At 44.1% G+C, this 27517-nt stretch overlaps 2 protein-coding genes across 3 annotated transcripts in view; both read left to right on the top strand.

The window, feature by feature from the left end:
• The first annotated feature begins 8604 nt into the window (after positions 1–8604).
• Positions 8605–27517, top strand: part of LOC141107483 (H-2 class II histocompatibility antigen, A-Q alpha chain-like) — a 41826-nt gene continuing 22913 nt past the window's right edge. For both annotated transcript variants that reach the window (XR_012235913.1, XM_073598253.1), the window contains exons 1-2: positions 8605–8763; positions 15234–15479. Coding sequence is in view for 1 of the 2 variants with exons in the window: in XM_073598253.1 (XP_073454354.1) it covers positions 8679–8763; positions 15234–15479 (331 nt within the window). In the remaining variant the exon portion in view is untranslated. The remainder of the gene's footprint in view (positions 8764–15233; positions 15480–27517) is intronic.
• Positions 18259–25868, top strand: LOC141107482 (E3 SUMO-protein ligase ZBED1-like). Its single transcript, XM_073598252.1, has 3 exons — positions 18259–18561; positions 18666–18802; positions 19868–25868. The coding sequence occupies exon 3, from the start codon at positions 19917–19919 to the stop codon at positions 21429–21431; it is 1515 nt and encodes a 504-aa protein (XP_073454353.1). The 5' UTR covers positions 18259–18561; positions 18666–18802; positions 19868–19916; the 3' UTR covers positions 21432–25868.

Below are 27517 nucleotides of genomic sequence, written 5' to 3'. Positions count from 1 at the left end.
CGGCTCCCACAGATCTGATCTCCTGAGAGGCTCTCAATGAGTGCAGGATTGGTACAAGGGAGTTGCAGGTGCCCAGGGTGCAGTGCGGATGCCAACACCCACACTGGATGATCTTCCTGAAAGTGAGAGAGGTGGAGCCACCTACAGTGTGCAAGGAGGTACTGGAGCCAGATGGGTGCTTCAGCTTAACACAGCAACAAAAATAAGATATGTGGAATATGGTGGAGCTTTTAAGGAGGGGGGATGCAGAGGTTAGAGCTGAAGAGGGGTGAGATGTGAATGGGGGATGCAGAGGTAAATAGCTGTGGAAGAAGGCTAAACTCTGCACTATGTACATAGCGTACGCCTAAATTTCTCTATGCAACCCCCCAAACTCTGCACGCCATACCTAATTTACTCCTGTTATTTAATGCCCCTTTAAGACCCTCCCAGTGAAATTTGATGACACCCACTATTTCAAACGGTCTTAAGGGGTGTGTGTGTGTGTGTGGGGGGGGGGTTTAGGGGGTCGTGGTTGAGTTCCTGCACCTATTTTCTGAGAAAAAAGCCCTGTATACTAGAATTTGGTGTATAATATTGTATAGAAGATGGATTGCTGAGCTCTATTTTTTTGCTTTTCACTGTGTACAACTTGTATGCATCCTCTGCTTGTTTCAATAAAACAAGTTTAAAAAAACAGAGACATAGGCAGCATAAAAGTTTGAAAAGAATTGTAAGCCTTTTCCACAACATCCATAACAATAACAACGTTGTGGTTGGAGTGGGGTCTCCAGCATGAAGGTAATTCTAGTCTTTCTTATGAGAAAGTCCAGCATCCTTTGTAAACTGTCATGAATGCATTGTGTTAAAGTGACCCTATTATAGGTATGGTAGCTGCCATTATTGCTGCTCTTTAACCACTTGCTTACAGGGCACTTAAACCCCCCTCCTATCCAGACCAATTTTCATCTTTCAGCGCTGTCGCACTTTGAATGACAATTGCGCGGTCATACAACACTGTACCCAAATGAAATTTTTATCATTTTTTCCCCACAAATAGAGCTTTCTTTTGGTGGTATTTGATCACCTTTGCAGTTTTTATTTTTTGTTAAAAAAATGTAAAAAGACCGAATTTAAAAAAAAAAAAAAAAAAAATTTTAGTATTTTGATATAAAATTTTAAAAAGGGTAATTTTTCTCCTTCATTGATGTAGGCTGATGAGGCGTCACTGATGGGCACCAATAGGTGGCAGTGATGGGCACTGATGGGTGGCAGTGATGGGCACTGATGGGTAGCAATAATGGGCACTGATGGGTTACAGTGATAGGCAGCACTGCTAGGTGGCACTGATTGGCACCACTGGTGGGCACTGATAGGTGGCACTTGTGGGCATTGATAGGTGGCACTTGTAGGCATTGATAGGTGGCACTCATGGGCATTGATAGGTGGCACTGGTGGGCACTGTCAGGTGGCAATGGCAGGTGGCACTGGCAGGGGGTACTGGTGGCACATATGAGGCAGAATTGCCCTTTCCCTCTTCGGGACCGATGTCCCTTACTGATAAGCCGGTGATCGGCTTTTTTTTTCTCCTCGTGCTGCCAGCATGAGGAGAAAAAAAAAATGATCACAGAGCTTTTGTTTTGATCATGTGATCAGCTGTCATTGGCTGACAGCTGATCACATGGTAAGGGGCCGGGACAGGCCCCTTATTCGGATCAGTGATCACCCGAGTCTCAGTGACTCAGTGACCACAGCGCGCTCTGCGCGTGCCCTGCAGGGCGCGTGCACCAGGAAATTCAGGTCAGCGCTGTAGCCGTCATTTGGCTATAGCGCGGATGTCAAGTGGTTAAAATGCTAGTTGCTTGTGTGTGTCTTTCTTCAATAGGTTTTTAAGTTAAAGATCCAAGACAAGTGTAGCGCACCCACTTAAGGGCCGCAGATAAACTGTGATCCCCCACCCTGCACAGCCAGGCACACTGACTTTTCACAGGCACTCGAGAGTCAGAGAACAATTCATGACTTTGTTTTTTGTTGTTTTATTGAGAGATAATAACTTGGATAGGGATTGGAGCTTGTGGGTTGCCCACTTGACTTCAAAGCAACTTCAGGGACACCTCTTCCTATATACAGTCTATATATACACTCCACTCTTCCTCCAGCACACACTTGCTTGCAGAACCCAGTTGGGACACTGTGAAGATCTGACAAAGCACACAGTCAGATTTAAAAGCAATAACCCTTTGTAGGCAGGAACCCAAGACCCCTTAGTTGTTTAACAAAATTTCAGTGTCCAGCTTTTATCACTCCTGTGGCTACTGATACCAGCACCACCTCTTCAGGCACTGCCAACCCCTCTGATTGCAGCTGCCCATTTCTCTAGTCCTCCAGGCTAATCTTTCCCCACAGTCCTCCAGACTGACACTCATCAGCCCACCCAGTGGGCTCACAGGAGATCTCCCGGATGTGTTGGTCTGCTCCCGCTGTCCTCTTCCCTTACTCCCGTGCCTCCAGGAAGAGATTCCTCTGTGTGTTTTGGGGGGTCCTTTCAGCACAAGAGCCCCAGGCCTGAGGTCACCCCCCCATACTAAAGGGCACAATCAAGGGCCACCGACAGCCTCTTCAGCACTCTATTGCCATCTTTCACCCGACTGCTACTGCTGGCATTGCTCATGTCTATTTATCAGGTAAGCTCTGCCCCCCCTCCCACCCCCGAGGCCTCATAAATATACATGGCAGACCCTCCTTACTCCCACACCCTCCAGTTCTGGTTTCTACCAACTTCCAGACCAGGGGCAAGTGCCAGAGAAAAATGGGCAGATAATAGACATGTGCACAGCCAAAAAATTTGTTCATTTTCGTTTCATGAGTTTATTATTTTTTTGTTTTTCGGGTCATTCGTTATGATCGAGATTCGTAAATTCGTTCATTCGTAAATTCGTAAATGCGTTCATTCGTACTTTCGTAAATTCAAACATTCGTTCATTCGTACATTCGTTCATTCGTACATTTTTACATTTGTACATTCGTAAATTCATACATTCGTAAAATCGTACATTTGTAAATGAGAAAATTCGGAAATTTGTAAATTCGAAGTTTGAAAATCCAAAAACCCGAAAATTCAAAAATCTGAAATAGTAACTAACTAATAAATTATAGGTATTGTAATTTCCTTTCAAATTTGACTGTCAGTGAACGTAACAAATACGAATTTATCCGAAGTTACGAATTATCCAAAATGAATGCTGCATCTAAACAAATGGAACGGAACAAATTAATAATAAATAATAATAATAAAACGTTGTTATTATTATTATTGTTATTTATTAGTATTAATTCATTACATTCCATTCCGTTTTTTCGGATCATTCATAACTTTGGATAAATTTGTATGTGTTACGTTCACTAACAGCCAAATTTGAAAGGAAATTACAATACCTATAATTTAAAAGTTACTAGTAATTACCGTATTTATCGGCGTATAACACACGCCGGCGTATAACACGCACCCCAAGTTTAGGAGAGCATTTTAAGGAAAAAAACTTTTAGGAGGGAAGTTTAAGGAAAAAAAACTTACATTTAAATGCCCATCAATGCAGCCTCATCAGTGTTCATCTGTAGCCTTGTCCATCATTGCAGAGTGATCAGTGTCCATTTTCAGCCTTGCCCATTGTCATAAGCAGCCTTGCCCTTAGTCATATGCAGTCTTGCCCAGTGCAGCCTTGCCCAGTGCAGCCTTGCCCAGTGCAGTCTTGCCATGTGCAGCCTTGCCCAGTGCAGCCTTGCCCAATGCAGCCTTGCCCAGTGTAGTCTTGCCCAGTGCAGCCTTGCCCAATGCAGCCATGCCCAGTGCAGCCTTGCGCTGTTCGCGCCATTTAAATCTGCCGCCGATTGACAGAGCCTGTGTACTCGGCTCGTCATGCTGCCCCGCCTCCCTGCTGAGGATGAGAAGCGAGCGCTTCCGAAAAAGACCGAGCCGAGTATACTGTGTACTCGGCTCGGCTCCGATCGCAGTCCCGCCCAGTCCTGCCATTGGACGGAGTGTTATGTCCATCAAAGGACCTGGGCGGGACTGCGAGCCCAGCCGAGTACACAGTATACTCGGCTCGGTCTTTTTCGGAAGCGATCGCTTCTCATCCTCAGCAGGGAGGTGGGGCGGCGTGACTGCGAGTGGAGCCGAGCACTCAGCTCGGTCTTTTTCGGCAGCGCTCGTTTTTTTCCGTCGGCGCTCGTTTTTTTCGCGGCGCTCGTGGCTTTTATGGCACACAGAGAGTGGGGATCGGCGTATAACACGCACCCACGATCTTCCCCTGATTTTAAGGGGAAAAAAGTGCGTGTTATACGCCGATAAATACGGTACTAATAGTTAAGTTATTATTAGTTAACTATTATTTCAGATTTCCGAATTTTCGAATTTACAAATTTACAAATTTACGAATTCACTAATGTACGAATGCACGAATGTAAATTGCGAATGTATGAATGTACGAATGCCCGAATTTACGAATGTCCAATTTTATCGAATTTACGAATATTCGGAAAAAATTCGTTAAACGGGTTTTCGTTAATTCGGATATTCCCGAATTAACGAATTTGTCGAAATTTGTTAAAGAACGAATTCAGAACGAAACGAATTGCACATGCCTAGCTGATAAGTCATCCAGCCCCTGAGTTACTGAACCCTGAACAGATTCAGCAGCTCTGGCTTGGCCTTGAGCCAGAAATAAAGTTTCATACTCTAATGCCGTGTACACACGACCAAACTTTTTGACAGCAAAGGATCGATGGAAAGAATCCGCCAGACAATTCGATCGTGTGTGGGCTTCATCAGGCCTTTGCCGTCAAAAAATCAAACGGACTTTAGAAATGGAACATGTTTCAAATCTTTCCGACGGACTCGAGTCCTATCGAAAAATCTGTTCGTCTGTATGCTAGTCCGACGGACGAAAAAGGACGCTAGGGCAGCTATTGGCTACTGGCTATGAACTTCCTTATTCTAGTCCGGTCATACGACATCACGTTAGAAATGATCGGACTTTGGTGTGATCGTGTGTAGGCAAGTCCGTTTCCTTGGAAGTCCGTCGAAAAGTCCTTCAGGGTTGAGTCAGACGAAAAGTCCGGTCGTGTGTACACGGCATTACAACAACAGCCTATTTACGTCTAGCACACTAGAGGGTGCTGCACAAGCATTCTGTAAATAAGTGTCAGACTTCCCTATTTCCATACTTGATGCAGGTCAGACTCAGAAAGCATTGAACCAAGAGAATCAGAATGAGGAAAATACCATTCTTAAATCCCAGCCCCCATGCTCTTCTCATGACAAAATCACTTTATTGGAAATCTATTGTCACAGCATACATTTTCTTATTATTACATCAGCATTGTAATAACAACACAAACAATAGTTATTTTTGACAATCCAATCTTACTAGAAAAATCACCTTACTTCTCTTGAGTGTTGCCTTTCTGCTGACAATCTTTTTCTAGGACTTCCTGGATTCCCTGCATGCTTTCAAGCTTCTCCTCTGCTGCTTACTTTCTAGGGACTACATATCCCATGGTACCTTGCTGCCTTTTACTGGTGATTCCTGTACTGACTCCGCCTCCTGAAACTCCTCCTCTCAGCACCTCTGTAGTTCAGAAGGCAGAATCTGTGAAATGTGTGGCACAGCAGCGCCTACTCACAAGGCACGAGTGTGCACAATTTCAAAGCATGACATGTTATGTATCGATTTACTCTGCTTAACCTCATCTTTCACATTATACAAAATAATTGGGCTAACTTTACTGTTTAGTTTTTTTTTTTTAAATTCGTGAAAGTGTCTTTTTTCCCCAAAAAATGTGTTTGAAAGACCGCTGCGCAAATTCTGTGTGACATAAAATATTGCAACGATCACCATTTTATTCCCTAGGGTCTCTGCTAAATATATATATATATATATATATATATATAATGTTTGGGGGTTTTAAGTAGTTTTCTACCAAAAAATATGGATTTTAACTTGTAAGCAACAAATGTCAGAAATGGGCTTAGGTGTGAAAGGGTTAACCTCTTACGGATTGTATACTGTATATATACGCAAAGTGGCTCCTCTGCACAGGATCATATACGTGATCCTGCAGTTCCGGGTCTGGGATGCGCACGTACTCCGCCGGCAACCCACTACCGCTGTGATTGGACACTGCGGGAGAAAATCAGCATGTCTGGTGGACGCGATGTCCGCCGGGACCTGCCGATCATTACCGAGAGAAGCAGAATGGTGGTCTGCCTATGTAAACAAGGCAGATCGCTGTTCTGTCAGTAGAGAAGGTAGTGATCCTGTGCTAAGCAGGAACACGGATCTCTGCCTTCCCACAGTACAAGCATGCCTCACACAGTTAGCAAGCACTCACTAGGAACACATTTAACCCTTTGATTGCCCCTTATGTCAGCCTCTTCCCTGCCAGTGTCATTAGTACAGTGACAGTGCATATTTTTAGCACTGATCACTGTATTAGTGTCACTGGTCCCCAAAAAGTGTGCAATTTGTCTGCCACAATGTTGCAGCCCTGCTATAAGTCGCTGTTCGCTGCCATTACTAGTAAAAAAAACAAAACAAAAACAAATCTATCCCATAGTTTGTAGACACTATAATTTTTGCCCAAACCAGTCAATATACGCTTATTGGGCATAGGTGTGTGCAGCCTATTGCATTAGGGTGTGCACCCCAAAGTTCAAGCACACATGCACAGTAGAGTAGTGTTGGATGGTGTTAGGGATGCGCTTGGTGTGAGTAGTTTTTTGTTTTTAATATTTTATTTTGTCATTTTTTACAATTTAAAAAAAAAAATGTTTTCATAAAAAAATATTATGAACAAAATTATTTAAAAAAAAATATAACAAAATAAAATAATAAAATAAAAAAATATATATATTTTTTACAATGTGTTAGGAGCCCAATTGAAGGGCATTGGTGAAATAGCAGAGAAAGGGACAGAGGACAGAGATTTCCCAGTCCCTTTCTCTGTAGCCTCAGCTGCCATGGGGGTTAAGCAGGGGGAATCTGCATTGCACTGGGGGATTAGGGTGTGCCCAGGCACACCTGGCACACCCTGTGCGCACGCCTATGCTATTGGGATTTTTTTACTAAAAACATGTAGCAGAATACATATTGGCCTAAAATGATGAAGAAATTCGATTTTTTACTATTTTTTTATTGGATGTGTTTTATAGCAGAAAGTCAAAAATATTGTTTTTTGTTCAACATTGTCGCTCTTTTTTTGTTTATAGTGTAAAAAAAATAAAAACCGTAGAGGTGATCAAATACCACCAAAAGAAAGTTCTATTTGTGGGAAAAAAGGACATCAATTGTATTCAGGTACAGTGTCGCACGACCGACCACGCAATTATTAAAGTAACGCAGTGCAATATAGCAAAAAATGGCCTGGTCATTAAGGTGGGTAAACCTTCTGGAGGGCAAGTGGTTAAAACTTACAGCAGAGAGTACATTATTTTATGTTTTAGTATTAGTAGTAGTTTTAATGCCATGATTCTCAGGTTATATTTTTGTGCAGCCATAAGACCCCTTTCACACTGTGCCACCACCGGCGTCAGCAGTAAAGCGGCGCTATTTTTTACCGTCGTTTTAGTGGCGCTGTTCGGCCGATAGCGGGACGGTTTTAACTCCCCGCTAGCGGCAGAAAAAGGGTTAAATCTGCCCGCAAAACGCAGCCGGAGTGGCGTTTGGCCGGCGGTATCGCAGCGCTGCCCCATTGATTTCAATGGGGAGCAGCGGTGGAGGAGTGGTGAGTTCACCGCTCTTTCACCGCTCTAAAGAAGCTGCTGGCAGGACTTTTTCTGACGCCCTGCCAGCGCAACGCTCCAGTGTGAAAGCTCTCGGGCTCTCACACTGGAGTCAATGGAGCCACTTTTTTCAGGCGCTATGCAGGTGCTATTTTTAGCACTGTAGCGCCTGAAAAACGCCCGCAGTGTTAAAGGGTTCTAATAGTGCTCTACAGTGGGAGCTGGTGCTCCATATTTTTTTTTTTTTGGGAGGGCGGCAAACAAACCAATTCGCTATTTTCACACAACTGGGTGGGCTCAGGGTGCCCCATGCCCACCCTTTTTTGAAGCCAATTAGAGCTCTAATCATGTGCTTAAAAAAAAACCCCTTGAAATCCATGTGCCCTGCATGTAGATTAGGGGCCGGGCGCGTGGATTAGGGGTGCAGTGCCCCTGCGCCCCTAATGGAGTGGCTGCCACTAGACCGGCTGCCTTGTTTTCATATACCTATTTTTATCTTATTTTTAATAATTCAACGTATTGCTTTCATATATAAACAGTACAAATGCAGATAAAGGAAAAGGGTAACTTTTTAAAACAAGGTTATTACATCTATTCATCACTACACTTCACTTTATCTTTAAAACCCTCACTGGTAATTAATCTAGGGAGATCAGTTGCAGATTTATGGTCATTTACTTCAACTATTATCAATTAAAAGGCATGAACTTCACCATTCTTATTGCTGCCATTGGCAGTATTGAGAAAGTCAATCTGTTCTGTAAAGAGAAATAGAAGCTTTACCTAGTAACAGTGAGGAGTAATCTATTTTATTTGTGATTGGCTGGTGAAAAGTGTTTTTAGTTTCTACCCTCCCCTATGGTCATCAGAAAGAGAAAAATAGCGAGAGAAGTACGTCTCACTAACTGGATCGCTTTGGATGAGGAACGTTTGCTCTGTGACCATGATTGTCCTGTGTTTGTCCAGTTTGCTGTTGGTGATAAGAGTCTGTCAGTCTGTTAAAGGTATTGTACAATTTTATCTATATATATATATATATTTTTTTTTACAGCATTTAGCCAGATCTGGTACATATACTTTCATTTTAATATTTTTCAGGATGTAAACATTGTGTTTTTTTTTTTTGTTGTGTATAAAGTGATGAGAGGTTCAAACCCTTGTCAGATTTTTATTATGTCAGTGCCGTGCCGCAAATATTTACTATCTTATGGCCCGTACAAACGATCCGAATATCGTACGAAAACGGTCGCCCGAGGAAGGATCGTACGATTTTCGGATCGAGTGTACACTACTTTCGACAGCCGATCATCCGATCTTATTCGATCGGGCGTGCACGAAAATTTTCCTCGTACGATTCCAGATCGTACGATTTTCAGTTAGTCAATATAGTTGTCGTCCAAAAATTCAATACAAATACATTACAACACATGACATCACTTCCGATTTTTTTTTTTTCCTGTCGTACGAGAATTTCGTGACTTTATTTAGCTATTCAATTTCTACTTGCGACTATTAAGCGAAATCGGTCGTACCATCAGCCGTACGATATTTGGATCGTGTGTACGGGCCATAAGTTTGTCCTGGTGACCACTTCCATTGAAGGTGAAAGTGACAGAAATCAAAAATGATGTGTTGTGTGTTGCAATATAGCAACACACAATAGCAAACCACCCCGCTAGCGGCCGAATAGCGCCGCTAAAACGACGATAAAGCGGCGCTAAATATAGCGCCGCTTTACCGCCAGCCTGTCTCAGTGTGAAAGTAGCCTAAAACACAAAATAATGTACTCCCTGCTGTAAGTTTTAATCACTTGCCCTCCGGAAGGTTTACCCACCTTAACGACCAGGCCATTTTTGCTATATTGCAACCAGAACAGGAATAAAGGGGAAGTCTTCTATTTAGAACATTGTGGGGTGGATTTACTAAAACTGGAGCACTCAGAAACCGGTGCAACTGTGCATGGAAGCCAATCAACTTTTAACTGCAGGTTGTTTAATTGAGCTTTGACAATAAAACCTGGAGGCGGATTGTTTATTATGCAGAGTTGCACCAGATCCTGCACTCTTCAGTTTTAGTAAATAACCCCCTTAGTATCGTGACAACTGTTTAGAGATGATTTTCATAACTTCATGTAATTTTTTTGCAGGGTAGAATCATGGCTCCTCAACTCCTATATGACCACCCCACGCATACACTATATTACCAAAAGTATTGGGACGCCTGCTTTTACACGCCCATGAACTTTAATGGCATCCTAGTCTTAGTACGTAGGGTTCAATATTGAGTTGGCCCACCCTTTGCAGTTATAACAGCTTTAACTCTTCTGGGAAGGCCGTCCACAAGGAGGTTTAGGAGTGTGTCTATGGGAAGGTTTGACCATTTTTCCAGAAGCGCATTTGTGAGGTCAGGTACTGATGTTGGATGAGAAGGCCTGGTTTACAGTCTCCGCTCTAATTCATCTCAAAGGTGTTCTATCGGGTTGAGGTCAGGACTCTGTGCAGGCCAGTCAACTTCCTCCACCCCAAACTCGCTCATCCATGTCTTTATGGACTTTGCTTTGTGCACTGGTGCTCAGTCATGTTGGAACAGGAAGGGACCGTCCTCAAACTGTTCCCACAAAGTTGGGAGCATGAAATTGTCCAAAATGTCTTGGTATTAGCCCATCTATATAAAACTATACCAGCCCCTCTATTAGAGGCTTGCATAGCACACTATGTCAGTAGTTTTAAAAAACGAGCATTCTAAATACCTGATTTCAGCTGTCTTCAGGCCGGTCACATGACTTGTGGCAGCTTTACAGCTCCGATGTTTTGCTTCTGCGGGAGGGGCCGTGATCTCCCTCTGACATCAGACATGGCCGCTCGTCTCCTCCACAGAAGCGCTGTATCGGAGCTGTAAAGTGGCCGCAAGTCATGTGACCGGCCTGAAGACAGCTCAAATTAGGTATTTAGAACACTCATTTTTTAAAACTACTGACATAGTGTGCTATTCCAGCCTCTAATAGAGAGACTGGCAGTGATAATTTAAAGTTTTTATTTTACAAGAATAGCGGTGTGTGTGTGGGGGGGGGGGGGGGGGGGCGGAGACAGACACAGAGGGAGATGACAGGCAGGAAGGAGGGGGTGAGGGGGGGAGAGGATAGCAGAGGGGACAGATACGTATGATGGAGGGACGTACTTTGACCACGGTGATCAGGGAGGAGCAGCCCTGATTTTCGTGGTCTGTTTAGAGAGGGCATACAGGAAGTGCCAGGTTCAGGGGGGGGGTTTACAGTTTAGAGGGGGGCAGATTACACAGCACAAGCACTGTGCTGTGTAATCTGCTTTAAGGGACCAGGATATGTATATATTTTTTGGGGGATTACAAACACTTTAAGAGTTCCCTTCACTGGAACTAAGGGGCCAAGACCAACCCCACACCATAATCCCCCCTCCACCAAATGATTTGGACCAGTGCACAGAGCAAGGTCCATAAAGACATTACTGAAGAAAGTCCTGACATCAACCCAATAGAACACCTTTGGCATGAATTAGAGTAGAGACTGCGAGCCAGGCCTGGCCTCACAAATGCTCTTCTGGAAGAATGGTCAAACATTCCCATAGACACACTCCTAAACCTTGTGGACGGCCTTCCCAGAAGAGTTGAAGCTGTTATAGCTGCAAAGGATGGGCCAACTCAATATTGAACCCTACGGACTAATGCCCCGTACACACGATCGCACATTCCGACAACAAAATCCATGATTTTTTTCCGATGAATGTTGGCTCAAACTTGTCTTGCATACACACGGTCACACAAATGTTGTCGGAAATTCCGAACGTCAAGAATGCGGTGCCATACAACACGTACGACGAGCCGAGAAAAATGAAGTTCTATAGCCAGCTGCGGCTCTTCTGCTTGATTCCGAGCATGCGTGGGATTTTGTTGTTGGATTTTGTTGTCGGAAAATTTGAGATCCAGCTCTCAAATTTTGTTTGACGGAAATTCCAACGGAAAATGTCCGATGGAGCCTACACACGGTTGGAATTTCCGACAACAAGCTCACATCGAACATTTGTTGTCGGAAATTCCGACTGTGTGTGCGGCATAAGACTGGGATGACATTGAAGTTCAAGTTAAAGTGTGCGTGTAAAGACAGGCGTCCCAATACTTTTGGTAATATAGTGTATATGCAGCATCAAGGAAGTGGGCTTTCTTCCTGGGTGCTGCTTACATGCATAACTGATTGCACACTCTCAGCACTGATACCGAGCTGTCACTAATGATTGGGAGCCAGGAGAATCAGATCCTGACCATGTTCATGATTATGATCAAGTTCTCAATCATGTTTGTCTAGGAGGAGAACAACTGGAGGAGGGTCATTGGTGGAAAATAATTTGTTTTTTTTTTGGGAGATCATGGACCTTTTTCTTTTTTTTTTCTAAATTCCAGCTGTACCAATATATCATTAACTAGTTAACGACTGCTCACCGCACATATACTGCGTATCTAGTACGTGATCTGACACTTCTGGGTCTGGGGCACACGTGTCCGCCATCGGCAGCCCGTGATTATACACAGCGGCAGGTATCGCGGACTCGATGTCCGCCGGCACCCGCCAAGTGTACAGGGCACAGGCAGAACGACAATCTGCCCATGTTAACAAGGCATATTGTTGTTCTGTCAGAAGGGAAGGCACAGCACCTCCCCCACAGTGAATAAGCACAACCTAGGCATACATTTAACCCTTTGATCGCCCCTGATGTTAACCCCTTCTCAGACCGTGTCATTAGTACAGTGACAGTGCTTATTACCCCAACCAGGTTGGGGGCGGCTTCCCCACTGCTCCTCCTCGACAGCTTTTCAGGTGACTTCGGCTGCTTCCCAGCTGCTTCTCCTACCAGCCAATCTGGTCGCTTCTCCTCCCGGCTTTCTAGTTGGCCAGGAGACAATAAATATTCGCTAATGTCACACAAATGGGTGCGCTTGGGGCGCAGTGATCTGCTACGCAGTAGAAACTAGCCTAGTATCCCAATTTCAATAGTCTACTATGTAAAAGCAATATGTATTAAAAATTCCACTGGTAGACTTGCATAACAGTCTCTGGGAAGCACTACAGAGGTGAAATAGTGAAGCTGTGAACAGCATACACAAACCAGGGACCGCTGAGCTGGATGGTGGAATGCCACACCACTGAGGATCAGGAAGCTATCAGCATGCGCACAGAGCCCTCTGCCTGGCTTGGTGTGATCGATGCTAAAACTAGGGGGGCTGGTAGTGTGCTCCACTTGGAAATATTCTTTATCGGCCACCAGGGGCGTCACTAGGGGGTGGCTTTTGGGGCTATAGCCCTGAATCTGGGGCCAATAGCCCCGAGTCTCTGCAGGGGTCCCCAAGGGGAGGGGAGGCTATCAGGGGACCCTTATGTAAATAGGGGGCTCTCTGGGGACCCTGATGCAAGGGAGAGGCTCTCTGGGGACCCTGATTTTAAGGCAGAGGCTCTCTAGGGACCCAGATTTAAGGGGGAGGCTCTCTGGGAACCCTGATGTAAGTGGGGGGCCCTCTGGGTACCCTGATAAAAGGGGGAGGCTCTCTGAGGACTCTGATGTTAGGAGGAGGCTCTCTGGGGACCCTGATGTAAGGGGTTTTCTCTGGGGACCCTGATGTAAGGGGGCTCTCTGGGGACCCTGATGTAAGGGGGGTTCTCTGGGGACCCTGATGTAAGGGGGGTTCTCTGGGGAACCTGATGTAAGTGGGGGGCTCTCTGGGGATATATATACACATGCACGTATATTACTGTATATACATGTGTATGCCCGCCCAAGCGTATAACTTTCTTTACTACGCTGCTATGGGCTCTAGCCCCAGATCTTTTGTAGACCTAGCAATGCCCCTGTCGGCCACTAGATGGAGTGTCTGTAAGGAATAGTTTAGTATTGAGAAATGTCAAAGCAGTAACCATAAGAATAAGGCATAATAAATATCCAAGAGGGTCAGTGTGTAGGTCAGGCAGAGTGTGTGTGTGGGGGGGGGGATGCTATTAGAAAGTAGAATTCACAGAGTGAATTTACAGAGTTTGTGGCAGTGATATCAGTTTTTTTTTTTAACATACATAAAGTTTACCAACTTGAAGACCAGGCCTATTACACGTCTCACATATATGTAAAAATCTGCTTTCTTTGTTGCTAGAAAATTACTTAGAACCCTCAAATATTATATATTTTTTAAGCCGAGGCCCCAGAGAATAAAATGGTGGGTGTTGCAATTTTCTGTGTTACGCAGTATTTGGGCAACGGTTTTCCAAACACAAATTCTTTTGGAACAAAATACACTTTAACCTTTTCACTGCCAGGGCCGTTTTTGCGTTTTTTGCACACGTTTAAAAAAAAACATTTTAGGCTTGATTACACAAAACCCCCAAACATTATATATTTTCTGAAAATATACCACATCATAGTGGTATACCAAAAAATAGTGGTAGTTCTCATAGTTTAAGTCACACAATATTGCCGCAAAGGTAAAATTTCCATAAAAAATACGCTAAACTGAATTTTAGGTCAATCAAACGCAATAAACTACCCAGATGTTTGGTAAAATATAAAAGATGAGGTTACACCGAGTAAATAGATACCCAACATGTCAAATCTTAAATCTGTGCGCTTCACTGAAATGACAAAAAACTTCAGTACCATATATTTCCTATAGGCGGCGCTTCAAAAACCCCCATAGGTATCAGTTTAGTGTTACGGAAGAGGTCTTGTGTTAGAATTATTGTACTCACTCCGGGGTGTGCGGCAATATGTAACGTGTGTTGCAATCAACGTTTTCACGTGTAGGCGGCCCCCGACGCATGTGTTTTCGTTCGTACGTGTGTATATGTGGGGACAAAAAGCCCCCTATGTGATGATTTTTAGGTGACAGGTTCTCTTTAATGAGACGTTCAGGGTCTAAAAGACTCTGCATGTCCCCTTTGGGCTCCACTGAATGTTTTGCAATGCAGATCCTTTCCTGGCTAAGCTAGTCGAGGACACGGAGAGGCTGACCCGGAAGTGACATCATAGACGTCGCTTTCCTGGTCACAACAAGAAGGGGATCCTTCCCCCCCCAGCTGCTGGAACCCACCCTGTAGCTCCTGGGCCCGCAGATGAGCGAGCGGAGCCTGGAAAGCAGGGCGGGGCGCAGCGGTGCAAGGGGGGCGCCGGTACTGGGGGTGTATGGAGGCAATGGGGAGGAAAAATGTAAAATTTATGATAGATTTTCCTACACGGATTTAGTTTGTGCATTTAAGGAGGACAACCTTGACAATTTCAAAAACTACTTACACATGTCAGGTGAATGTTTTTATCTTTGATGGATTAACTTTGCCGAGTGATTCAGCTAGGCATGATGATTTTTATAGGTCTGGTACTCCTGAGGGGTGTAAACATGGGAGTATAGCTTGTTGGTGAATGTCTTACTTTTCGTGTCTCATTTATTTCTGTTGTTTCTCTTTCAGTGGATTACTTTGATTTTGGTGCATCCATGGTCCAGACTCAGAAGCCAACAGGGGAATTTCTATTTGATTACAATGGCAATGAGATGTTCCATGTGGATCTGGATAGTAAGCAGGTAGTATGGACTCTCCCTGGCTTAGGGGAAAAGACATCCTATGATGTACAGGGTGCTCTGCAAAATATGAATATAGGAAAACACAACTTAGGTGTATTGATGAAGCGGGCAAACAACACCCCAGCAACCATAGGTAAGGACCCAAATTCACAATATGCAGCACATTTCTGCTATACTCTTCTTCTGTATGTTGTTTCCCTGTAACTTGTGCATAATACTGTGTATGTCATTGTTTGCTTTGCGTGTATGTTTCACTTAGAAATTGTTACCAAATATTAGGCAAAAATAAATTGAATTGGGTTAGGGTTTTAATATCTTTACGGGTATGACTGTACAAGCTACATAAATAATGCGATCACCCCCCACAGGTAAGTAAATGTCTCAGAGCTAAATTGCAGTCCTAAGTGTGTTTTATGAAACATGACTATTTTTGTGCCCAAACAGAGGCTGGCCATACATGGTTCTTTTTTTTTTTTTTTTTTTTTTAATTTAACCAGAAGGTTGAAAAAAAAATAGCTGATTCTCCCATCCACAAACTCAATGTGGATGGGGAAATCACTCCCGCTGTGGTATTTTGTTTGACAGCAGGTAGCCTTCCCTGCCATCAGAATACAATGCTATTGCCTGCAACAATGATTGTTTGGAAAAACCTGACAGCCTGGTTGATGGATCGACTTGTATACAACCAGCCTGCCTATACATGAATCGGAATTTGGCTGGTCCTTGCTGAACCGGTCCTTGCTGAACTGGATGAATTTTTATCCATGCATGTCCAGCAGAAATGATCAGTAAGTTCTGTATATACAAACCCTACAGTTTATTTTATACAATCAGTATCATGAACAACCAATGTCTCTATGCAAATGCATTTAGAGCCCTTGCACACTGGGGCGGTTTGCAGGCGCTATTGCGCTAATAATAGCGCCTGCAAACCGCCCCGAAAGTGCCGCTGCATGTATTCCTGTGTGAAAGCCCCGAGGGCTTTCACACTGGAGCGATGCGCTGGCAGGACGGTAAAGTCCTGCTAGCAGCATCTTCGGAGCGGTGAAGGAGCGGTGTGTATACCGCTCCTTTACCGCTCCTGCCCATTGAAATCAATGGGACGGCGCGGCTATACCGCCGGCAATGCGCCTCTGCAGAGGCGCTTTGCGGTGGTTTTTAACCCTTTCTCGGCCGCTAGCGGGGGGTAAAACCGCCCCGCTAGCGGCCGCATACCGACGGTAAAACGCCGCTATTAATAGCGGCGTTTTACCGCCGACGCCGCCCCCGCCCCAGTGTGCAAGGGCTCTTATGGAAAGTTTTTACACATTTAAAAAATAATTTTATAATGTAATTATTTCTATACCATCCTAATTTTACAAATAAACATTTATTAGGATGTATTTGTTATGCCCATTTCTCAAAGCATAATGGGCTTTTTGGTAAAGAAGGTCAACACTGCCTGCATGTCTGTTGGCAACCTTTATACAGCCAGATCTCCTTTAGTAGAGAGGTTGGGGGCGTGTCCTATCTCTGTCTTTAAGCCTTTAGCCAATCGTACATTGTATGAAATGTTACTTCCGATCATCTTATAGTGCGTACGGGCCTTAAGTCTGCAATTAGTGTAATCTGATATCTCTTCCAATTCTGATCTGTTTCACAGCAAGGCTGTAACATGGATCTACAGAGTTTTTACCACATACTGGCTGGCACGTGCTAAACAGGGAATATCAATATACCTTTTATCTTATTAAAAATAAAATACACATTTCCTTTAAACTGTAATTTTAGAGGACAATCAGTAAAGCTACAAAGATACAAATAGATCCTTGGGTAATGGATATTTAACCACTTGGGCATGTAAACCCCCTTCCTGCCCAGGCCAATTTTCAGCTTTCAGTGCTGTCACTCTTTGAATGACAATTGCGTGGTCATGTAACACTGCACCCAAATGACATTTTTATCATTTTTTTTCACACAAATAGAGCTTTCTTTTGGTGGTATTTAATCACTAATGGGTTTTTTATTTTTTTTTTACATTTTGAAAAAAAAAAAAAAAAACAGTTTTATAGTTATAACATTTTGCAAACAGGTAATTTTTCTCCTTCATTGATATGCGCTGATGAGGCTGCACTGATAGGCTGCACTGATAGGTGGCACTGATGGGTGGCACTGAAGGGAATTGATAGGTGGCACTGATTGGCACTGCTAGGTGACAGTGATAGGCAGCACTGATAGGTGGCACTGATGAGGCACTGATGGGCATTGATAGGTAGCACAGGTGGGTGCTGGAAGGTGGCTCTGGTGAGCACTGGTTGGCGGCATTACTATGCACTGGCAGGCAGCGCTGGTGGGCACAGATGAGGTGGCTCTCCCTGTTCGGGACCTTTGACAGAAGCCGGTGATCGGCTTTTTTTTCTCCTCATGTTGTTAGCGTGAGGAGAAAAAAAGCCATTTACCGATTTTCTGTTTACATCACGTGATCAGCTGTCATTGGCTGACAGCTGATCACATAGTAAGGGGTAGGGCTGTTGAAATTAATCGCCGAATCGATGCATCGGCAATCGGCCGTCCACGATTCGGCATCGATGCTGTAGCCTTAAGGCATCGATTATGGAGGATGACGTCATCCTCGCGCCGTGCCCCAGCCTCCGAAAGCAGCCGAAGCTTTCGCGCCGTTTCCTCCCTCCTCCCGCTGACGTCATCCCCCTGTGTCGCGCGGCTCAGAGAGAGGAGACTGACTGCCGCAACAGCACAGCAAGTGTCCGTCTGACCTCCTCCGCGTCCCGGTCCCCCCAGAGCATTCCTCTCCTACCAGTGGGCTCCTAATTGTGTGCAGCTGAGCAGCACTCAGGCAGGCTCCAGGCTGTAGTGTAAGTGTTATGGTGGGGGGGAACGGACAATGGGGGGGGGACGGACGGTGGGGTGGGAGACCAGCCTCGTTCACCTCGGCGCTCAGGGGACACAGGAGGAGTAGGAGGACTGAGAGAGAGAGACCCGAGCTAGCCACCAGGCCGCACTGATTTTGTTTAACCTACTGACTGATTGTGTCCACTGTCCTGTCCTTACAGTCCAGGCACAGGCAGCAGCAGAAGAAGAGACCAGCACAGCAGTGAGAGTGCCAGTCGATGCCAGACAGACACACAGTACCAGAAGACTACCAGTCCAGTAGTACCACACTGCTCAGCAGCTCAGCCCAGTAGTACAGTAGTACCACCATCATCATAATTAATCAGGTAGGTAACTAACTGACTGTGTCAGTGGTGTCACTACTATCACACACACACAGTATGAAATTAAAGAAGAAGTACACTCACTAATTTGTTGTTATTCTGTCCAGTGTCCACTCCTCAGACTCCAGTCCTCCGCACTCACAGGCAGCGCAGCAGTAGGAAAGGAGAAGAGAGAGACCCGCTCCAGGACCAGCAGTGAGGGCCACTGCGCTCAGCTCATCATCATCATCACAGCACAGGTCAGGTAGGTAACCCACTGTATCTCTGAAGCATTGCATTGTGTGGAGTGTAAAATGTAAATAATAAATGTTAATAATGATGGTGCACTGCTTGCCAATGCCTGTATTCCTAAACGTTAACCCCTTTGCGCCGAGCGCCCCGCAGCAAAGAAAATGCATATATGATTGATTATGAAGTTGGCTCGGCAAGTTGAACCCGGCCCGCATAATACCGGTGCTCGAATCCCATGTGAGAGGTATCGCTGGGATTGTCAGAGCGAGAGCAATAATTATAATTCTAGCACCAGACCTCCTCTGTAACTCTAACCTGTGTGTTAAGTTAACCATTATTTTTTTAAAAAGTGTCGCCTTTGGATATTTTTAGATACCGTAGTTGTCGCCATTCTACGTGTGCGCAATTTTAAAACACGACAAGTTTGTTATTTATTTACTCGGCATAACATCATATTTCAAATTATACCAAAAAATTTAGGCTAAATTAAGCTTTGCTGTTTTGTTTTTTTAAAATTCATGAAATTATCTCCCCCCCCCCCCCAAAAAAAGTTTCATTTAAAAGACCGCTGCATATTGCATAATACATTAAATACAGTGTGACATAAAGTGCAACAATCGCCATTTTATTCTCTAGATTGATTCTCTGCTAAAAAATATATATAATGTTTGGGGGTTTTCTAAGTAATGTTCTATCAAAAAATATGGATTTTGACCTTTTAAAAAACACCAAATGTCAGACAAATAGGCTTAGTCATGAAAGGGTTAAAGAAAGTGAGTTTAAGTGACCATGACCAATGCATTTAATTAATTATGCTTTATGACTGTAGGTCTATCTCTAATCTATTGAATGTCCATTGTCCAATGTCTTGTCTTAGCGATTGCGATGCGAGTAGCTACTAGCTAGCTAGTGATGGCGTGTGGGGGCTGGGGGTAGAATAGAATAAGGATTTTGTGGCAGCTATTTGTTTAACATTATCAAATACAATTACATACACTTGTTACTTTTCTGATGATCTCGTGGCAGGCTTTAGGTTTAATCACTTAATTTTTTATTCCTCTTCTTTTAATACTGACAGAGTTTGCAGTAGACAACATTCTCGTCATCACCCCTGTCACAACAATTACATGGCATGCTATGCTACTGCTGCTAGACTAGTAAAAAAAATGGCAGAAGGAGACAAAAAAGACAGAGAGATAAAAAATGCACCTAGCTTTTTAAAAGCAAACATCTGGGCACATTTTGGCTTTTATGAACATGAACAAACAAGTGGGAAGCTTGAATTGGACAAGTCATACGCCGTGTGTAAAGCCTGTCACACAAAAATTAAATATCTAGGGAATACTACTAATATGAGAAACCACGCTAGCCGTTTTCACTCAGAGATGCTAACACCTGCCACCACCACCACCAATGCCGCCAAGTCAATAGACCGAGCTCAGCCAAGAATTGATGCAATACTCTCAACTTTGCCGCCCAACTCTGAAAAGGGGAAGAGAATAACAAAAGCTGTGGCAGCTTTCATAGCTAAGGACCTTCGCCCTTACTCTGTTGTGGAGAACACTGGGTTTCGCTACCTGTTGAAGACGATAGAGCCGCGTTACAAGATCCCATCACGAAGTCACTTTACAGAAAATGTTATACCTGCACTCTACCATGAAACTAAAGCTCAGATAATTGCGTCAATGAGCCAAGCAAGTCGAGTCGCAATAACGTGTGATTCATGGACTTCAGTCACGACAGAGTCTTATGTTACAATAACAGCACATTACGTTAAGGAGTGGAAGATCTTGTTGCATGTGCTGCAAACGAGAGCCATTTATGAGTCTCACACAGGTGCTCATCTGGCAGAGCTACTGTCTCGTGTTGTGGAAGAATGGCAACTGTCCGATAAATCTGTAGTGCTTGTGACCGACAACGCGTCAAACATGATTGTTGCAGCTCAAGTTGGCAAATTCCCCCATGTGAAATGCTTCGCCCATACACTAAACCTTGCATCCCAGCGAGCGCTGAAAGTGGCCACACTCTCCAGGCTTCTTGGCAGAGTGCGACGGATATCCACATTCTTTCACCGCAGCACTAGAGCAAGCCACTGTCTAAAAGAGAAACAGAAATGTCTTGGCCTGAAGAATCATAAGCTGATAACTGATGTGCCAACAAGATGGAACAGCGCATATGACATGGTCGAGAGGTTCTTAGAACAACAACCTGCAGTCTGTGCCACCTTGCTGTCTCCAGAAGTCAGAAGAGGAGAGTCCGATCTCTGCACTCTCAATGAAACAGATGTGTCAAATGCAGAGGATGCTGTGCGTGCATTAAAGCCAATGAAGGATGCAACCATGCTGATGTCAGAAGAGCGCAATCCAACAGTTTCTCTCATTGCCCCTCTAAATGCACAACTCCTCCAGAGCATGACAGACACCATGGGAGACACACCCATGATCCATGAGATCAAGAATGCCATCAGAACAGATCTTCAGAAGAGGTACAGCAGTGAGGCAGAGAAGATCCTACATACAGCCTCTGTACTGGATCCTCGCTTTAAGGGACTGCCTTTTATCCTCACAGAGGAGGAGAGATTGGAGATATACAAAGGAGTGACTGAGGAGGCTGCATCCTTGGAGGTAATTCAATTGATTTGAATTTCATCATGTTTCTTGAAACGAACTGTAACTAGTAGCTAGCTACAGCTTGCTACATAGTGTAAGCCACGCTTCTGAGTCTGATGCGGTGCAGGAACTGCACCGTCCGTTTCCTGTGCTCAAGTGCCACTGCCAAGAAGAAAAGAAACTCTGGAAGAAGAAGAAAGTTCACCCGTCGAGGACAACCATTCTCCATCTCCTCCCAAAAGAAAGGCCAGATCGCTGCTCATGAGTTTGCTGGGACAGTCTTTCACTGACACTGAAGGTACAATAGAACCCAAGACCCCTTATGCCAAGGCTGAAGAGGAAATGGAAAAATATTGTAAAGCCCCACCTCTGCCTCTCACTGAGGACCCCTTGAACTGGTGGTGTGAGCATGAGGTCATATTTCCCCTCCTTTCCCAGCTGTCAAAGCAATACTTGTGTATCCCAGGCACAAGCGTGTCTGCAGAGCGGGTTTTCTCCACTGCAGGAGATGTGGTAACTGCAAAAAAGAAGCGCACTAAAACCAGAGCATGTGGATCAACTAGTGTTCTTACAGAAAAATCTACACATTCCTAAATCCTGAGCAGCATTGCTTGCGCTTTGCAGTGACCCATTTTTTTTTATCCAGGAAGTGCTGATGTACTGTTGTGTCTGCCAGTGCCACTGCCACTGCCCCTGCCCTTGCCTAGCCCACTGTTAGTCTGCCACACCACTGAGTGACCACACACCACCAGTGTTGTTGTTAACTTTATATATTTTGTTTATAGCACAGCACTGTCACTGTCAGTGTCTGCCACTGAGATTTTGATTTTTGAAGATTGTCAAAAAAAGATTTAAAATTTTTTTTTTTTAAAAAAGTAGGGGTTACTTTAACCCTCAGCCAAATACTAAAAGTTCCAAACAACTGATGCCAATTGCCAACCAAGCCTCAGCCCAGTCTCTGTCTCCCCTGTCCCCTCCCAGTCTCGCCCTCTCCCCTAGTCCCTCTACTCCCCTTCCCTCTCCCCCTACCCTTTCCCTTTAAGGCCCTCTTCCCCTTTCCCTCTTCCCCTTTCCCTCTTCCCTCTTCCCCTTTCCCTCTTCCCCTTTCCCTCTTCCCCTTTCCCTCTTTCCTTCCTTCTTTCTCTCTCCCTCTTTCCTTCCTTCTTTCTCTCTCCCTCTTTCTTTCCTTCTTTCTCTCTCCCTCTTTCTTTCCTTCTTTCTCTCTCCCTCTTTCTTTCCTTCTTTCTCTCTCCCTCTTTCTTTCCTTCTTTCTCTCTCCCTCTTTCTTTCCTTCTTTCTCTCTCCCTCTTTCTTTCCTTCTCAGAGAGAAGGAAAGATGGAGAGAGAGAATGAAAGGAGGAGAACTTCTCTCCTCTCTCTCTTTCTCTCTCCTTCTTTCTTTCTTTCTTTCTTTCTTTCTTTCTTTCTTTCTTTCTTTCTTTCTTTCTTTCTTTCTTTCTTTCTTTCTTTCTTTCTCTCTGTCTCTGTCTCTTTCTCTCTCTCTTTCTCTCTGTCTCTGTCTCTTTCTCTCTTTCTTTCTCTCTGTCTCTTTCTTTCTCTCTGTCTCTTTCTGTCTCTGTCTCTTTCTTTCTCTCTCTTTCTTTCTCTCTGTCTCTGTCTCTTTCTGTCTCTGTCTCTTTCTTTCTCTCTGTCTCTTTCTGTCTCTTTCTTTCTCTCTGTCTCTTTCTGTCTCTGTCTCTCTCTGTCTTTCTTTCTCTCTGTCTCTTTCTTTCTCTCTGTCCCTTTTTTTCTCTCTGTCTCTTTCTTTCTCTCTGTCTCTTTCTTTCTCTCTGTCTCTTTCTGTCTCTCTTTCTCTCTGTCTCTTTCTTTCTCACTGTCTCTTTCTTTCTCACTGTCTCTTTCTTTCTCTCTGTCTCTTTCTTTCTCTCTGTCTCTTTCTGTCTCTTTCTTTCTCTCTGTCTCTTTCTGTCTCTGTCTCTTTCTTTCTCTCTCTTTCTTTCTCTCTGTCTCTGTCTCTTTCTGTCTCTGTCTCTTTCTTTCTCTCTGTCTCTTTCTGTCTCTGTCTCTCTCTGTCTTTCTTTCTCTCTGTCTCTTTCTTTCTCTCTGTCTCTTTCTGTCTCTTTCTTTCTCTCTGTCCCTTTTTTTCTCTCTGTCTCTTTCTTTCTCTCTGTCTCTTTCTTTCTCTCTGTCTCTTTCTGTCTCTCTTTCTCTCTGTCTCTTTCTTTCTCACTGTCTCTTTCTTTCTCACTGTCTCTTTCTTTCTCTCTGTCTCTTTCTTTCTCTCTGTTTCTTTCTTTCTTTCTTTCTTTCTTTCTTTCTTTCTTTCTTTCTTTTCCCCCTTTTCCCTTCCCCTTTTCCCTTCCCCTTTCCCCTTCCCCTTTCCCCTTCCCCTTTTCCCTCCGTCCCCTTTTCCCCCGTCCCCTTTTCCCCCCGTCCCCTTTTCCCCCCGTCCCCTTTCCCCCCCCTACCAAATACCAATGCCATACCCCTCTCTCCCCCCCACCCCCAACCATCCCCCTCTCCCCAGTCCCCACCATTCCCCTTCATCTACATCTCTTTTTCTTTTTTTTCCCACCAGAGTCCCTCCTATCTATTCATTCCCTATGTCATTGTCAACAAGACCTTATAACGCCAGTTATGCCACTCTAGTCTAGTCTAGCGTCAACTCAACGCAGTCACAGTCACACTGTTTTTGACTGACTTGGTGGCAGCAGGCCTGCAGGTGGCCGTGGCACTGGCAATTGCAAACAATCAATGATCATCACAGTGAACTGAACATGGAGTACTCAGTATGTATGTCATATAATATTATATTTGTTATGGCTTTTCTAGCACTGGAGGAGGAGATGGAGAATGGTTTTCTATTGTGTGTCCAACTGTCCATTTTGAATTTTTATACTAGTGTCGTCATGTCGTGTGACTGTGGCGTGTTGTTCAATGTCACAGTGTGTCTGTCATGCTCTGTTACTGCCTGTCTGTTTCTAGGGGTTTAACGTTCAACCAAATCAATTCTGTATTTAATTCCAGACAACTGACGCCCGCCAAGCCACCAGAGGAAGGCAAATCCTTGAAAGAATAAATTGAATCTTAAAACTTGGAGTAAATCTTTATTGGATCACACAAATATACACACACAAAAGAAAAATCACACACCGACCTGATGAGTAAGTGGCTGACTGACTGTGCCACTTGCCTGCGTTGTTCACACAGTGGCCTGCCCTTTCTCGTGATTCACAACTGACGTGACGTCACGTGTGTGTTTTTTGTTGGTATTGTGTGTGCATATTTCTGATCCCATAACAGTTTAACTCAAGGTTTTAAGCTTCAATTGATAATTTATTCTGTCATGGATTTTTGGGCTTCCTCTAATGGTGACTTGGCTTGGCTTCAGTTACGGGTGTATCGTGGTAGAGTGCAGGTAATGTTTTCTGTAAAGTGACTGAGTGACGACTTGAGTGACAACAAGCTTTGCTAGCACTGGGGGGAGATGGAGATAAATGGTTTATTTTTGAAGATTGTGTCGGACACAATCTTCAAAAATGAATGTGTCCATCGAATTTTCACACTTGATGTTATATTGTCAAATGTCAATGTTTGGGGGGGGGTCAACTCAACCCTCAGCCAAATAAAATTCTAAAATTGTATTTAAATCCAGACAACTGACGCCCGCCAAGCCACCAGAGGAAGGCAAATCTTTGAAAGAATAAATTAAATCTTAAAACCTGGAGTAAATCTTTATTGGATCACACAAATACACACACAAACAAAAACACACACCTACCTGACCTCATGTCTGACTGTGCCTGTGCCATTGCCGGCGCCTGACCTATGGCCTGCCCTTTACCATTATGATTCAGTGATGTGTGTGTTTTTTGGTATTGTGGTGTGTAACTGTATATTTGTGATCCCATAAAGATTTGTCCAAAGTTTTTAGATTTAGTTGACAATTTATTCTGTCAAGGATTTTCAGACTTCCTCTAATGGTGGCTTGGCTTGGCTTCAGTTACAGGTGTATTGTGGTAGAGTGCAGGTAACGTTTTCTGTAAAGTGACTGGGTGACACAACTCCGAGAGCTTATAACGCCGATCTAGCCATCTGTGTTGACTCACTGGCGCTGGTGGTGGTGGTGGTGGTGGTATTGGCAAACAATTATCACTGTGAACCAGGAAGTTCTGCAACACAGTGTGTGACTGTGTTACAGCTTACAGGTTCACTGTGATGTTTGCCAGTCAATAACTGGAAGTGCTCTGTGTTATATAGATGTAGGTGTTACTGTTTACAAGTTATAGTTTACTTTTTCATAAAAGAAAATATTAAAATGTAAACTACTGCTCCAGGCCAGCACTGTATGTATGTATTATACACAACAGTTTGATGTCACAGTACTCTTTTAAATAAATACTGTTGTTGTCTGCTGCATTGTTCATGTTTAGACTTGCTATATGCAGGGAACTTGGTGTAATTTGTTTAAATAGCAGATACAAATAAATATATTTAATATTTCTTCAATTTCTGACTGCTTGAATTAATTTTTTGAGGAAAAGTTGAAAACCATGGGCACTTGGGTATTAATCGTGATGCATCGTGATGCATCGCGGAATCGCATCGAATCGAATCGTGGATGGGATAATCGTAATCGAATCGAATCGTGAGGTGAGTGAAGATGCGCAGCTCTAGTAAGGGGCCGGGATCGGTCTCATTGACTTGGTGATCACAGAGCGTGCCATGTGTGCCCCGCAGGGGACTCAGGCAGCTCATGCATGGGAGAACGTCTATTGATGGCCTCCCGGGAATTAAGGGACATGCTATAGCCGTTATTCAGCTATAGTGCAAACGCAAAGCGGTTAAACTGTTTTGATGGTAATCTAAACCATCTTTCCAGTGTACCGAGCTCTGGAGCAATGCTAGCATTCACTGTATATACAATTCTATAATAAAATAGACTATTAAAATTGCATATTACCTTTTCTGTTTATTTAAGTGGTTGTAAACCTCAGACATGAAATATGAACAAAGCATTTCCCTCTATAGTGTGTACTTGTCTAAATCCAGAGCACCAAGTGTCATTTCTGCCTCATTCCTCTGCTAAAAGCATGAGTCACTTCTGACAAGTAGAGTTGGGCGAACGGTTCAGCACGAGCAGGAATTTGGGCCAAACATTGGCTGTTCATCCGAATGACCACAATGCACTGCACCGCTGCACATTGCATTAGAAGCCCTGATTGGCTGAAGCAATGAAAGCTTTGCCCAATCAGGGCACCGAGCACTATAAGAGCCATGATTGGACATTGTTATGATGACTATCCAATCACGGCTCATTGCTCTTAGTTCCACCCCACACTATAAGGCTGGGTTCACACTAGTGTAAATTGGATGCTGGTTCCCCGCATCCAATTCGCAGTAGCAGGAGATTGTGACCGGTTCTCTATGGAGCTAGTTCACATATCTCCGCAGCGGCTCCAGTGCGATATGCACAGGAACACTGTGCGTCTTTTGGTCCATTTCAGGTCTGAATTCAGCCAAAAATTTGGGCTGAAATCGGACCTGAAACGGTGAACGAGGACACACCAGACCCCTGCTGTGAACCACATGCGACTTAGATATGAACCCAGCCTTAAACTATTCTTTCAATAGCGGCTATTTGCAGTGTGATATCAGCAATTAGATGTTGAAGCTGACAGCCCTGGGCGCTGAGGACTAAATTTTTTTTAAATGCATCACTTAGACGCCCCCCTTCTCCACCACTCCTCTCTTGACCAACAGAAGTCTCACAACGACCTTTTCCATGAGACTGCAACCTACCAGAGTCAGGAAAGGCATTACATGAACTCCTCTTTAGGCTTCATGCACACTGGAACTGATAAACTGCAGTTTATTGGAGTTTGGGCGTTTTTTTCTAAAAGCCCATAAACTCCACTCTATGTTATCCTATGTGTCCATGCACACATGGACGTTTTTTAGCTTTAATGAGCAGTGGAGTTTATGGGCTTTTTTCTGAACACCAGCAATTCGCGTTCAAAGTAGCGTTTTTCACCGCCAAAAAATGCCAAACGCTGATAAACGCTCATAAACGCACGTTAATTAGCGTTCGGCGTTCTATTTTTTCAATGCATTGTGGGAGATTGGAATGCATTGTGGGATTTTTGGAGTGTCCTCTG

The sequence above is a fragment of the Aquarana catesbeiana genome, linkage group LG09 (assembly GCF_042186555.1).
Source record: "Aquarana catesbeiana isolate 2022-GZ linkage group LG09, ASM4218655v1, whole genome shotgun sequence".
Taxonomy (NCBI): Eukaryota; Metazoa; Chordata; class Amphibia; order Anura; family Ranidae; genus Aquarana; species Aquarana catesbeiana.
This window is presented reverse-complemented; position numbering and strand designations above follow the sequence as displayed.

What these genes read in the sequence shown, in the direction of transcription:
- LOC141107482 (XM_073598252.1), top strand. Translation starts at nt 19,917, where the DNA reads ATGGCATGCTATGCTACTGCTGCTAGACTAGTAAAAAAAATGGCAGAA.